Consider the following 15,372-nt stretch of genomic DNA (forward strand, 5'->3'; position numbering starts at 1 on the left):
GACGTGACTCGACGAGACCTCAGGAGGCTTGACGTGACTCGACGAGACCTCAGGAGGCTTGACGTGACTCGACGAGACCTCAGGAGGCTTGACGTGACTCGACGAGATCTCCGGAGGCTTGACGTGACTCGACGAGATCTCCGGAGGCTTGACGTGACTGGACGAGATCTCCGGAGGCTTGACGTGACTGGACGAGATCTCCGGAGGCTTGACGTGACTGGACGAGATCTCTGGAGGCTTGATGTGATTGGACAAGATCTCCGGGGGCTTGACGTGATTGGGGAAGATCTTCAGAGGCTTGACATCACCTTAGAGGATGCAGAGGGACTGGTACAGGACCACCAGTGATGGAGAGCATTGGTAGACTTGGTCAGCTCTACGCATGATGATGTCTCTGGGACTACTAACTTGGAATGACCCCAGCCCCATCAAGAAAGAGCATGAAGCCAAGCCAAACCAATACTTTATAATATTAATTGCACTTGTTTTGGCAAGGGATTTAATGCAAGATGATGTTTGGGACTGTCACCAACCCTCACTTGCTTCCAAGCAAGGTAATATTTCTCTATTGTCAGAATAGGTTTTCACAGTATCTCTGGTATATTTGCATTTCTTCTTTGCTGAGCAAATACTGTTTGAATGTCTGACCCACACAAACATGGAAAAGTGGATGCTAGGCAACAACGATGATGATGATAGCTGTGATGGCGGTGAAAGGTATTCAAATTACTCAAACAATTCGTATAATTGTCAATGTGTACCAACCCTAATCATGGGTCATGATTTGTTAAAGTTTGAGGTGTAAAAGAAAAACGAAAAGTAAATGAAGCATAGACTTACCTGAACAGAACGGAATGAAGTAATGAAAGGTAACATGAAGTGGTAGCCTGGGTTACTTGTAGCACACAACAAGGCTCCTCCCTAAACAGGACAGAAATACTTGAATCAGTCAACAAAAACAACAAAGCAATATATTAACCCTTTAACATTCAGATTATTCTGTCAAATGTAATGCTATTTATTCACACTTTATCCTACATTATTGTGCAGCTTTGATATTTTAATTATGTGATTGTTTATTTTTAGACTAACATCATAGGTTAAATGTGCAAAGTTGGACCTGGCTTGTTTGAACATAAAACAAAGAATATTTTGGCCTGATATGGCCAGTTTAAATGCTAAAGGGTTAAAAAAAAAATTTTTTAAACGGAAAAAACCTTCAGAATTCAAAATTATCAATACAAATACATTAGATTGAAGGCAGTGAGCTGGCAGAGATGTTAGTATGCTGAGTGAAATACTTAGCAGTATTTTGTCTGCCATTACATTCTGAGTTCAAATTCCGCTCAGGTCAACTTTGCCTTTCATCCTTTCAGGGTCGATAGATTAAGTACCAGCTACGCACTGGGGTTGATGTAATTGACTTAATCCCTTTGTCTGTCCTTGTTTGTCCCCTCTATGTTTAGCCCCTTGTGGGCAATAAAGAAATAACAAATACATTAGATTTGGTTGCTCCAAATATTTTAACCGATATACTGAATGTTCAACATCTAAATCAAACATTTCTTCATTTGTTCAACTCTTGGTAAATTTAACAAGTTCCATGTGGTTCCTGAAAATACATCTTTCTTTTATCTTTCACATGTTTTAGTCATTGCAGTATGTCCATGCTGGGACGCCACATTGAAAGGTTTCGTCAAACAAATCAACCCCAGAACTTATTTTTTAAGTTTGGAGGTTATTCTATCAGTCTCTTTTGTGTAACTGCTAAGTTACAGGGACATAAACAAACCAACACTGGTTGTCAAGCTGTGTTGAGGGGAAAAACGCAAAGACATGCACACAGATATATACATTTATATATACATTTATATATACATTTATATATATATATATGTGACTACACTCTCTGAGTGGTTGGCGTTAGGAAGGGCATCCAGCTGTAGAAACTCTGCCAAATCAGATTGGAACCTGGTGTTGCCATCCGGTTTCACCAGTCCTCAGTCAAATCGTCCAACCCATGCTAGCATGGAAAGCAGACGTATAACAATATATATATATATATCCCTGGAGAAAAAAAACTTTTTTTATTTATGCATGAATCCTCAAGGGGTGGCCATCCTCTAAGTTATAGGGATTGTCTTCACTCTTCAGTATAATGTGAGAGTAGAATTTTTTCAACTTCTGCCACAACTAGCAGTGTTCTCATATATGTCTTCCTTCATATTACTTAGTTTGGTATACATCCTGTCTTTATCACTGCAGTGAAAAAATTATTCAGTTCAAAGAAAAAAAAAAAATCAAACTAACTGAAATGCAAGTCTAAAGTCTACCTAATAACCTGTTTATCTTTCAGCCTGAATTCACATGGAAATAATTTAGGTGAAGTGGATAAAAATTATACTGATTTTCACTTCAGCACAACCCACTTTTCACTAATTTGGTATAGCTTTATCACATATGTACAATTTTCTCTCACCATTTTATTTTATTTTTAGTCTTTCCATATTACAATATTAAGGTGTAGTTTACATTACATTAAGAATTTTTCTTTTTTAATATAAAAATAAAAAAATAAATAAATAGCATTCTTCCGATATCTTAGCAACCTATAAATAAACATCAAGGAATTTAGTTTCAAATCAGTAAAATTCAGTTTGTTTTGAATGTAAGTTTCATTTATCTTCTATCTTTGTTCCGGTCATTGGACTATGGCCATGTTGAAGCACCACCTTGAGGGGTTAAATCAACAAATTGACCCCAGTACTCTTTTTTTAAAAAGTTTAGTATTTATTCTATCAGTTCCTTTTGCCAAACCAGTTTCAGGGATGTAAACAAAACAACACTGGTTGTCAAGCAATGATAGAGGACAAACAAAGACATGCACACACACATATGACAGGCTTCTGACAGTTTCTGCATACTAAATTCACTCACAAGCATAGGTTAGTCCAAGGCTGTAGTAGAAAACACTTGCCCAAGGTGCCACACACTGAGATTGAACCAGAAACCACATGGTTGTGAAGTGAGCTTCTTAATCGCACAGTCATGCCAGTACCAATTTACTCTTTTTGACAATACTGGCTTATTTTTGACAAGGCAAAAGAAATTATATTTTGAGAAAGAAAACGCAACATTAATGCCTTCCCATCAAACACAAATGCACGAGCAGAAATATACATATACAGATAGAGAGAAGGAGAGAGAAGAGTAGCAGATAACAGCAACCTTTGGCAGCTACTTGGACCCCGTTGTGTCCACTACTCTGATTGATTGATATTGGCACAATTTATCTCTTACTCTGTTACACCAATATGCAGTGTACAACCAATTGGAGCCCCTAAATAAGATCATGTGAGACAGCCTGTTCTTAACTCAGTCTGAGCTTATAGCTCCTTATAAAAACCTAGATACTCCTCGTTTCGAAGTCTTTGGTTCCAGACCTTTTAAGGTCTAACCACTGACCGCACAAAACACAGCCAGTTCCAGTGACAATGCCAGATGCCCAAGTTTCAACACAGCACTGTTTGTGAATTACTTCACCAGGGATCAATAGCAAGTATACAACCTGCAACCCAGATGACAACAGCATTATGGCAATCTCTTTCTTTGTCGCTACCATCTTCTTAACGACGTCCACAAAATCTCTATGTACATAGCTCAACCAGCAACACTGCACAGGTTCTAACACAGCACTGTTCACGAATTACTTCACCATGGTTAACAGCAAATATACCACCTGCAAGAACTCCTGTACAAGTGACCCAGGCAGCAGCATTACAGCCACAACTTCATACGACACATACCACAACCGGCTCTGCATCATCGTCACAACTTCTTGATGCAGTATTTCAATCACCATGTACAACTGGCTAAGAACTGCTATTTCTCATTCTTGCGTCTATGAACATTTGTCTAACTTCTCATTATAGACTCTTTCACTTTCTCCTTCATTGTTATTCTTATATGTACTTAACGCACATGCATATACTCATGCCTATACACACATACACTTTGTTCTTATGATGGTATGTCATTTATTCTGTATACATGACACACACACAGACACACATTAAGCTATCAATAAAATTTCTCTCTAAACCTTCTACTCGGTTGTGTCTCTCTTTTTCCAACTGGCATTATATATATTATTCCAGCCTTCTGAACGGAGTCATTATTAGATGGTATACACCACACTTCACATACATCTTATCTATAATATGGTGACCTGACGTGGAACACATACCACGGTCCACCATCTATAATGGTGAACTGACATAGAACACACCACTGACCATCTAAATTGGTCACTCCGATGTTCTAAATCACAAGAGAAATATACTCACATATATAAATGGAGAGAAAGGAGGAAGAGAATGAGAGAATCATTAAAAAAAAAATTCTCATGTCAAACAAGTCAGCATCAAATTGGCAGTGTTAAAACAGTTGTGCCAAAACATTTTGCTCCTTCAACTCCAACTGGATATAATCAACAATATTTCATTCTTAGTTTCAAATTTTGGCTCAAGGCCAACAAGTTCAGGGTATTGGGTAAATCAATTACATTGACCCCATTGCTCAACTGGTACTTATTTTATCAACCCCAAAAGGATGAAAGGGAAAGTCCACTTTGGTGGAATTTGAACTCAGAACATAAAAATGGACGAAACTCCATTAATCATTTTACCCAGTGTGCCAACAGATCTGCCAGCTGACCTCCTTAACAATATTTCATTATTAGCAGATCATAGGGATTCAATTACATGTAGGAAATAACTGTCCAGAGAACGAAATGCTAAAAGTGTTGCACGTGTTCACATTCAATGTCCTTGACCTCCAACCTCTGGTACGAAACAAAAGTGATGCAACAGCTGATACATAACACAATAACAATTTTACACATATACACACATTCATACAATTTGCAAATAAAACACGGTTTTACATTAGAGACTTCTAAGATTAATGATACAGAGTTAATTACCATTTTATAATATATTTATACAATCTATATAAAACGTGACACAATAGGCTATGAGAAGACATGCAAATTCCAGCATTGTTTATACTTTAGGAGGCACCAAAGCAGTCTCTATGTGGTTTCATTCTACCAAGGTTATGGACATTCAATATGACTGCATAAGTAGAATTTTTGCCACAAATTATACAAAAATTATAATTAGTTTACAAATGAATATTAATCTACTTACTCTGTAATAAACACCAACATGACCTGCAAGTTGCAAAAAGAAACATAAATAAATACACTGGAGCAGAACAGAAGAGCAATAGTTTAAAATAAACATAAAACATTCCATCTGATATTAAAATAAGTTTTCTCTTTCAAAATGTCTTAATTTTGTATCCACATGCCTGTATTTTATCATTCTTTATTTAAAAGTCATATTTAATACAGTACATGCAGGTGTGGTGTGGTTTGCTTCCCAGTCACATGGTTTCTGGTTCAGTCCCACATTATGGCACCTTGAGCAAATATCATCTACTACAGCTCTGGGTGTTAATCAGCCTTGTGAGTGGATTTGGTAGACAGAAATTTAAAGAAGCCCACCATATATATATATATATATATATCCTTCATCATATATAAAGATTAGGGGACATGCTTGTATGCAAGGACAGTCACAATTTTACTTAGCTTGTCATATCTTCCCAAGCACAGCAAACCACAAGAAGATTCAGTCCCTTGTCATCCTCTCTGCAAGGCTCAGTGTCCGAAGATCCTTTTTCACTACTTTGTCCCACATCTTCATGAGTCTATCACTTCCACGCATTCCCTCTGCAATTAGAGATCGGCATTTCTTGATGCAGCGGTCCTCATCCATATGCCTCTATGAGGCCGAATTTCTGAAGATCCTTTCATTTGGTCAACCCAGTGCTACAGTAGAAGACTTTAGCCCAAGGTACTGTGCAGTAAGATTGAACCTCTAACTACATGGTTGGGAAGTGAACTTCTAATCCACACGGACATGCCTGCACATCATCATCATCATCATTTAATGTCTGTTTTCCACATTGACATGGGTTGGACATTTGACAGGATCCAGCAAGTCACAAGGATGTATTGAGCCCCAATGTCAGCTTTGGCATGTTTTCCACAGCTGGATACCCTTCCTAAAGCCAATCTGAACCTATGTAAATGTGTGTATGTATCTATCATTATCATTTAATATCTGTTTTTCATACTGGTATGGGTAAGATGGTTTGACTGGAGAGAGCTGGACCAGTCATTTGTTTTGGCTGTTTCTACAGCTTGATACCCTTCCTAATGCCAACCACTTTACAGAGGGCACTAGGTACTTTAAGTGTTTAGTACTAGGAAGAGCATCTAACCATAGAAACCAAGTCAAAACAGCTGACTGGAGCCTGGTGCAGCTCTCCAGCATGGAAAAACGGACATTAAAACAAATAGTAACCTTAACCTGATGTTGTTGTTGTTGGCACTCTGTCGCTTATGACGTCAGGGGTTCCAGTTGATCCGATCAACGGAACAGCCTGCTCGTGAAATTAACGTGCAAGTGGCTAAGCACTCCACAGACACGTGTACCCTTAACGTAGTTCTCGGGGATATTCAGCGTGACACAGTGTGACAAGGCTGACCCTTTGAATTACAGGCACTACCGAAACAGGAAGTAAGAGTGAGAGAAAGTTGTGGTGAAAGAGTACAGCAAGGTTCGCCACCATCCCCTGCCGGAGCCTCGTGGAGCTTTTAGTTATTTTTGCTCAATAAACACTCACAACGCCCGGTCTGGGAATCGAAACCGTGATCCTATGACCGTGAGTCCGCTGCCCTAACCACTGGGCCATTGCGCCTCCACAACCTTAACCTGATACACAGCTTAATACCTCCATCTAGTCTTTGGCTGCCTTTAGTAAAGTTTACTTTGTAGTAAGGGCTCAAGCTAGATCATTGATTTGAGGATAACGTCCTCCAAACAATCTTAAAGACATTGAGAAAAAATAAAGTGTCGTGAGCATTGTCGTTCTTTCTTGTTGCATCAATTGTATATATATTGATAATTCAGGTGTAGTTGTGCTAAAGACATGCATGAGGACAAAGTAACATGCCTACCTGATCATTTTTATTCAATTACAATCTTATCTGATAAGTACAAAATACAATTATAATATTTACATAATATTCCTCACCCTAGCCTTCACTTATCTACTACCTGTGGCTCCAACATTTTCACTCACTCTGCAACCTCTAGACACAGCCAGACACTGACATGACGACCACTCAACACTTAATACCCAGGGCCAATAAATATCTAAGCCACATATATATGTATGTGTGTGTGTGTGTGTGTAAATGTATGTATGCATGTGTGTGTGTGTGTATATATATATATATATGTGTGTATGCGCACACGTGTGTGTATATGTGAATGCAGATATGTATGCATGTGTGTGCATACACACATACTTTTGAACTACTTCCAATTGACATCTATCCCTCATTCTTATCATGTCTCCCCACTCATATTTACCATGCCCACTCCTATTCAATAAATTCATCCCCTATATATACATCTGACCACCTCCACCCCACATTTATATCCATCTCGCACTTTCCACTCACACTCTTGCAGCCTTACCCACTCTTCCTGATTCATCTGTATTCACACACTCTTCTGTTCACTTTCATGGATATGTTTACCTTGACAGTACATTCTGACATCTCATCAACCATAATACTTACTTCTCTTTCAGGCACCCCTCCACCCACTCCTTCCTCCCCATGTAAAATGTAAGGTAGCCATGAATTTCCTCCACAACTATAAACCTGTTTCAGATCTTCCCAACATAACTTTTAACCTCTCAATGTGTCACATAAAGCAACTACCCTATCTTCTGTCTCAGATGGGGGGAAGAGTCTTCAGATTTGCAAGTTATAAGGCAACCTTACTAATGATGACGCCACAGAAAAAGCTCTCAGTAAAGTAATTGATATTAGGATATCCATTTAGCAATAGAGACCATGCCAAAAATGAGACACTAGAGCAAAACATGATCCTCCACCTATTGGATTCTGTTGAAACATGCAAACATATTTTGCACACTAGCAATTGTTCACTGGTTCACTCTAGTAAAGTGCTTGAAGGACGACGCCCTCATTGCATTGGGTGTTAAAACACCTGCAAATCATAGACAGGTGAGACAACTTACCACCAGATCCTATTCAGGAGTGATGGATTCCAATATTTTGCCATTGCTTTTTTTGGCTTATCAACATCACATTCTTAAATCAAACCCAAGACAAACTGAATTGCCAGTCTGTGATTATATATAAATAGTGTTAAAATTATTTGTTGGTATGCTGTGACGATGTATACATAAGATTAAATTCAGTAATGAATTGAAAAGCAATGCTAGTGTTGTAAACATTGACTGCAATACTCAATGTATGTGCATTGTTTGTTTGCTGGTTCACTGCAGTAAAGCACCTGAAGGACAATTCTCTCATTGCACTGGGTGTCTCACACTCACACACACATACGGTACATCTCTGATATATAGTGGTCAGAATTTTATATGGTAATTTTTCACTTAGCATGTAAAACTCATGTAGAAAATGTAATAAACCATATTCAGTTCTCTCCAAAGGTTACAGTAGAAAGGTTTTTTTTTTTTTTTTTTTACCAAAATCCTCATTATACAATGTTAAATTACAAATTGACTTCACAGAACAGTTGATTTCTAAATAGTAGCCATCATCAATGCAAAGGTAGATTTCTTACCATTCACTATCATCTGATGCAACACTAACATCAAAATTTAATTAATAGAAGCACTGCATGGCATTAAGGCAGAGATGTAATTTCAACTTATGAGCATATGCTTTTAGTAAATACATTTTTAGCCTTACTCTGGAAAGTAACAACCAAATTTTTCACAGTGAAACTAAAAACATATTTACTACAACACACCTTCATCAACAGTAACTAATACTTTCTTACAAGTGCTTTGTCATCTAAGTCATGCACAAACTATGGTCAGTTAAATTAGATGTAATTTAACTATCACAGCCCAAATTTTCATAGGCATATCTCAACCTCATTTTGAACAGCTCAGAGATAAGTGTTTGAACAGAGATAGTTACATTACTTGTCAAGTTTATAAAGATGACTAAACAGAAAAGATTTCTACTCACCTTCTTCAATTCGATGAATAGAGGAATTAAAGATTATAGCAATCAATACAAACAGCACTGACACTGAAATAAATACTCCTTGAATAGCCATTTTTGAGGATGTTCTGAGGAAAAGAAGAAGAATTATCAAAATTTCCGTGTCTTTCATAATTTTTGAATTGAAAAAAATAATTTAAAAAATAGATGTTTACACTTTTATTTCTTGAAAATATCCTAGAAATCCCCCTTTTTAAATTCTCTTGCTTTACTAAGCCAGAAATTTTTTTTTACTTCTTGATAATTTTTTACGCCTGAATGGTTCATGACCTGTGTAGTGCCTCCTAGACTGGTGGAATTAATTGGCGTTGATGTTAAGATTAGCCCTTTAGCATTTAAAATGGCCATATCTGGCCTAAATATTCTACTTGTTTTATGTTCAAACTGGCCAAATCTGACCTCCAACACCTACTCTACCATGTCTTTCTAAAAATAAACAAATCATATCATCATAAACATGAAGTTTTGAGATAATGCGTGATTAATTCAAAACAATGTGAATAAATAAGCTTTACATTTAACAGAAGAATCTGAATGCTAAAGGGTTAAATTTCTTCTAATGTATGGGTTTTGATTAGTCTATCATGGCTTCCTACAGTGTTGCAAGATTTTAAATTTGAATAACACACTTGGCAGTAAAAGTGTTGTGTATCTTATGTATAAGGAAATAAGGTGACATGGTCACAAGAACATTGGAAACCACAGAGCTAGGGACTGAAGGCAGCTTCAGGTTTAGGGAAGAAAGATTATGGGAAGTGCTTATTGCAAAGTCTGGAAGGCACGACAATAAGAGTAACAAGAGGAGAAATGAGCATGTCATGTAAATGTGTTCAGGTAGACAGCCCAAAAGAGAAGAGGCCACTATAATAGTAGAAGTGGAATACAGAAAGGAACAATGTATCGCTCAGTGATTGTTATGTGTTGGTGAGGTCTTAGCTAAAAAGTCAACTAGCCTTCTAAATGTGATCTAGGATGTTTGTGCATGTTGTAGAATACCACTCAATGCATGTGAGCACTGTGTTAATGACGCTTACTTAAACTTTACAAAGAGATCAGAGCTGAAGTGTTTATTTTCTTGTTCTGAAGGTAAGAGCCAGTCTTTGGGAAGTAATTCTGGTAATGTTGTATGCATAAGATTTCTATGAGAGAATATCAGTGCATAACTGCACTGGGGAATGTTAAATGGATTTACGTAATAATTGTTAGTGTTTGTACTGGAGGAGTTGTGTAACACTGAGGCCACCTGACTTTATAGAGGTGTGAAGCAAGATGGATATAAATGCAGGATGTGAGTCAAACAACTACTAACAGATTAATAGATACAGTAAAGGAAGTTAGAAGAATGAAGAAGGAAAATTTATCCCATATTAACTCTGAGTTTTTGTGAGAGTGATTTCTACATATATACAAGCATTACTTTTCAGGATCAGATTGGAGCCTGGTGCAGCCCACTGGCTTGCCAGACCTCAGTCAAACCATCCAACCCATGCCAACATGGAAAACAGGCGTTAAACAATGATGATGAAAGTAAGGTATGGACAACAGGGTTGGGTTAATGATAAAAGGTAAAAAATTTGTGTCTGAGAGATCGATATGCAGAGGTTGCATGTTAGGTGGTGTGTAAAATTAAAGCTGGTGTGCTGAAAAACAGAAAATTGTCTAACAATTTGATAGTTAATCAATTTTGTCTTTATGGCTTGTGGCGGTAGAAGAAAAGGAGCTGCCAATTCATGAGCCCCCATGAATCACCATTTTGATCTGAAAAGCACAAATGGAAATGTCATTGAGTTAAGCTCTTGAATTGATGTACTCACTAGTCACAATCTGAATGAGAATAGAATACAAGATTAATCATCAAGTAAAGGGGCAGCCTCTTAAGGTGTTACAGTTTCAGGCCAGTGCCATATCATCAACTACGAAACCTTTCTCTACCAATACTTTGGCAAACAGGGAATTTGTATGCCAAGAGACTGGATCTTTAAACTGGACGCATGGTCTAAATGCTTGCAATAGACTGGCATTTAAGAGCCAGGTGATGTTAAACTGTTGAGGCGAGGCTGTGGTGTTCTTATGTCATGTCAGTATCACTAGAGAAGTTGTTTCATAGAACTCAGAACCCCATTATCCAAGAGGTAGTCATTTGCTGTTAGGAGAAACCAGGCCTCCTAGACTTACAGTAGTAACAGAAGTCACATTTCTAAGTTGATTCTCTGATAGTTAATGGTAGAATTTTAAGGCTATCGAAAGTGTAGATATTCAGAAAGAAAAAAAGAACAGAGAAAAAAAGACAAAAAAATATAAGTAGAAAAAGAAGCCCATCATATATATATATATATATATATATGTGTGTGTATATATCTCCGTGTGTGTGCCTTTGTGTCTGTCACCCCCCCCCCCACTTCACTGCTTGACAACTAGTGTTGGTTTGTTTACATCCCTGTAACTTAACGATTCAGCAAAAGAGACCAACAGAAAAGGTACTAGACTTGAAAAAAAAGTCCTGGGGTCAATTTGTTCGACTAAAACCCTTCAAGGCGGTGCTCCAGTATGGCTAGAGTCAAATCACTGAAACCCGTAAAAAAAATAAAAGAACTTATAGTGCCTGAGTTTTGATATTTATAAAAATTTTAGAAAAAGATCATCCTCAGTGCTAGTTGTGAAAAAAGTTCAATCAGATTTCTGCAATCTTATGCAATGTTGAGAATCTGAGCAGCTGTCTTGATTCTCAACAGACTTGCATTTTATTGTGATCCATATTATTATAAATAGAAAAAAAATTTTGAGAAGTAAACAATACAAGAGAAAAGACATGTTAAACCAAGCATGACTTGTATCACTAAATAACATAACCAGCTGCAGTAGAATAGGTCTCTAAAATTTCTTGGATTCATATATGCTTTATTAAATCTTTCTTTACTCTATGGTTAATCGTGTATGAAACATTTATATAATAGATCATACAATTGTTTTGTTTGGGCTTACAGTATATGAAATATAATGGTTGGTTGGTTGGTTGGTCGGTTGTAGGAAAGTGTCCAATCAATCTTACTCTATAAAGTACATATTTTATAGCCATATGTCAAGTTTAGAGAAAATAAAACGTTTTTTTTTTTTTTTAATCAATTTTAATTCAGAGTTAGTAACTGAAAACTTGCAGATCTTAAAGAAAGACAGTGCTATAATTCCCATCAGAAACAACACAAAAGGAATTAACATAAAAGGAGGTTTTAAATATAGAATTCAGTCATACAGAATTTCAGGTTAAGAATGAGAAATTAATAGATTGATTGTAATAATTTCGACTTCGTGTTGAGTGACAACGTGTAGCTAACTTTAACATATAAGACAACATTCACACAGTCCTGTTCCATGTTATTGGTGCATAACCATGTACTTGCGGTTGGGGGGGTGTGTAGTCTGAGTAAAACTACGGAGCGATATTGTATAGCATTTCAATTAAAATTATATCTATTGTTGTACAAAAGAGAGTCATAGAATGTCAGATGTCAATTCAGTGACAAAATATGGGTCGTACAATTGTGATTATCGTATCTAAAATGCGAATAGACTTTTAGATATAAAACTGCGGTGGGAAGGTTTATAGCTATAAAGGGATCATTTAAACGATATTTATCAATATTCCGATGTTCGGATTATAAATCTGTAACAGGATATTACGTCTTAGGTACCTAAAATCCAAAAATGTAATAGAAATGCATTACATAGTTTAGGATTTAGGGTGATGATTATCGACAGGGCCACTGGATTCTGGGAATGGTGGAACGCCACAGCCTTAAATGTGTCTCTTACGTGGCCCTGATCGAAGTGTTGCAACTTTATTGATCAGGTGTTGCTGGGCACCTGCATTTTAACGGATGGCGGGTCGTAACTATAAACAATTTCCAAACTCGTAAACCACACACTTTTTGTAGAGCCCAATGAAGACATCTTGCACACAAACACCATAAAAGGGAAATGGAATATCATCAACAGTATATATATGTTCTGATCAGCAGGCGTCATGTTCACAAAAACAACGTATTTATAGCCTTACAATGCATTTATAGCCTTCTTCCATTACTATTCCATGTAATGCTATTTTAGTAAATTCGGGGGGGGGGGCGTTTAGATTATTTGTACCTAAGACGGAAGATCCCCATTTACATGTATCGATATTACCGTTCCAAATTCGGTACTTCGTTCATATGAATGCAGAAAGTAATTAATATTTTAAAAATAGTCCCTAGCCTCTTTATAAGAGACTATCGAGAAGATAGAGGAAAACAATACATAAGTAATATCTTCATTTGCATACTAAAATATGGGACACACATGAAACACAGCAATAACATTAGTTAGTGTTTAATTGATGTTTAAATAACAATATTACTAACGAGACAACAATAGCAGAAGACCGGTAAACATGAAAAATGTTACAGACGACATAATAGAAAACGGACGTGATATGATAATATTGGAGTGTTTAATGTGACCAATATGTGTGTATGTAGAATATAAATGACACATGGAAGAAATAAGTATTTAAAACTAGAGAGAAAAACTTACATGTGAAGAGAAATTTCATGTGGTGAGGAGACAGCGGAAGTTATATCCGTCAGCTCGAGTTAAACATCTATTCTGGATTATAGTTACGTAGCACTAACTTACGACAAATTTGACGTAATGACCGAAAATGTTTATTCTAAATTTATAGCTTTTCTAGAAATATATATACGACATGTTGAAATAATTTTTTTTTCATTTTGTTGATGTTTTATATTAATCGAGTTCACACGGATTGTAAGTTGTCGGACGAGTCTCATTTTTAGAGATAGAACATTTTTTTAAATATTCACATCACATCCCTCGGGATGAACTCTACCCTTCATCCTTCCGTAGTTCATAAAATAAGGTACCCGTCTAATTTAAATCATATTCAATTTCATCAACTATACCCTCCTCAATAATTTGTATGCTATCGCTAATACCAACTCGAAAGCGGTATTTACATCTCATCATCATCATGTGTTTTATTTATAGATAATGTACACAATATTGGACTGCATTCGAACTAGAAACCTTTATTTTTAAACTGATGATAGTAATAGTGAAGTAAGCGCTGACATACTTGATGTGAAAAATTAAGACAATTTAATTAGAAGAAATTACATCTTCAGAGGTAAGAAAATGTCATGAAACAAATTAGTAATTGTGAGTTGAAAAAGGTAGGGGAGACAACCTCAGATATTTTAATTACATATAGAATCCAAAGGGGAATGAGTCTCATGTTTAACAGTACGGTGATAACCCCAGACATGTTTTACTCTTATTAGGCCTCATCAGCGTATCGTAATCTAACCGTTACAGCAGATTTCACAAAGAAGGGAAGGGTATATAGGTTTTTCATGAATGAACACTGAGTAGCGTGGTAACTCAAAAGAATAACTTGGACGAAATCTCACGATTGGGTGCTGCTTAAAAAATAAAAAAGAGTGCATCAATGATATGGGGAATATGAAAGACATTATTACAATTATTACAAAACAGTAGGTCAGTAAGATGATGGTAGGGTGTGGTCTGATGGAAATTTCGTTGCTATTTCAGGTAGGTTGAGTTACCATACGAAGGATTTAACAAGAAAAGTTACAAAGGCTAGTTCAGCCAGGTGTCATTGTAACTAACAATGTAAAGGAGATAGATGACTACAACAAAGACATGTCTTGTAATTTTTAACTCTGATATTTCATTCAATACATTAGCACCACAGCTTGCTTCTTTAAATACTGACATTTTAAAATGTGTCTTCATGTAATTATATAACACATGATGTTGAGTAGCATAGAGGCAATGACAAGTGACCAAGACTTTTGGTGATTTGCTGAGTTTGAGAAGACACATCAGGCTAAGTGAAATAATAGTCATGGCCAGTACTAGTGACATGTAAAAGGCACCCGTGCCAGTAACATGTAAAGGGCACTCATGCTGGTAACACTTAAAAGCACCTAGTACACTCTGTGAAGTGGTTGGCACTAGAAAAGGCATCCAGCCATAGAAATCAAACCAAAACAGACTTAAGTCTGGTGCAACTCTCTGGTTTACCAGTTCCAGTCAAACCATCTAATCCATGCCAACATGGAAAATGGATGCTAAATGATGATGATCAC

General features: G+C 36.7%; 1 protein-coding gene across 1 annotated transcript in view; it reads right to left on the minus strand.

Annotated features, from left to right (window-relative positions):
• LOC106877406 (erlin-1) overlaps positions 1-14,216 on the minus strand; it is a 29,717-nt gene extending 15,501 nt beyond the window's left edge. Inside the window, exons 1-4 of the mRNA XM_014926300.2 lie at positions 13,775-14,216; positions 9,173-9,276; positions 5,211-5,233; positions 841-921 (exon numbers count right to left, since the gene is read on the minus strand). Coding sequence (XP_014781786.1) covers positions 841-921; positions 5,211-5,233; positions 9,173-9,263 — 195 coding nt within the window. The 5' untranslated portion in view covers positions 9,264-9,276; positions 13,775-14,216. The remainder of the gene's footprint in view (positions 1-840; positions 922-5,210; positions 5,234-9,172; positions 9,277-13,774) is intronic.
• Positions 14,217-15,372: the final 1,156 nt, after the last annotated feature.

This window comes from Octopus bimaculoides, chromosome 3 (assembly GCF_001194135.2).
Source record: "Octopus bimaculoides isolate UCB-OBI-ISO-001 chromosome 3, ASM119413v2, whole genome shotgun sequence".
NCBI lineage: Eukaryota > Metazoa > Mollusca > Cephalopoda > Octopoda > Octopodidae > Octopus > Octopus bimaculoides.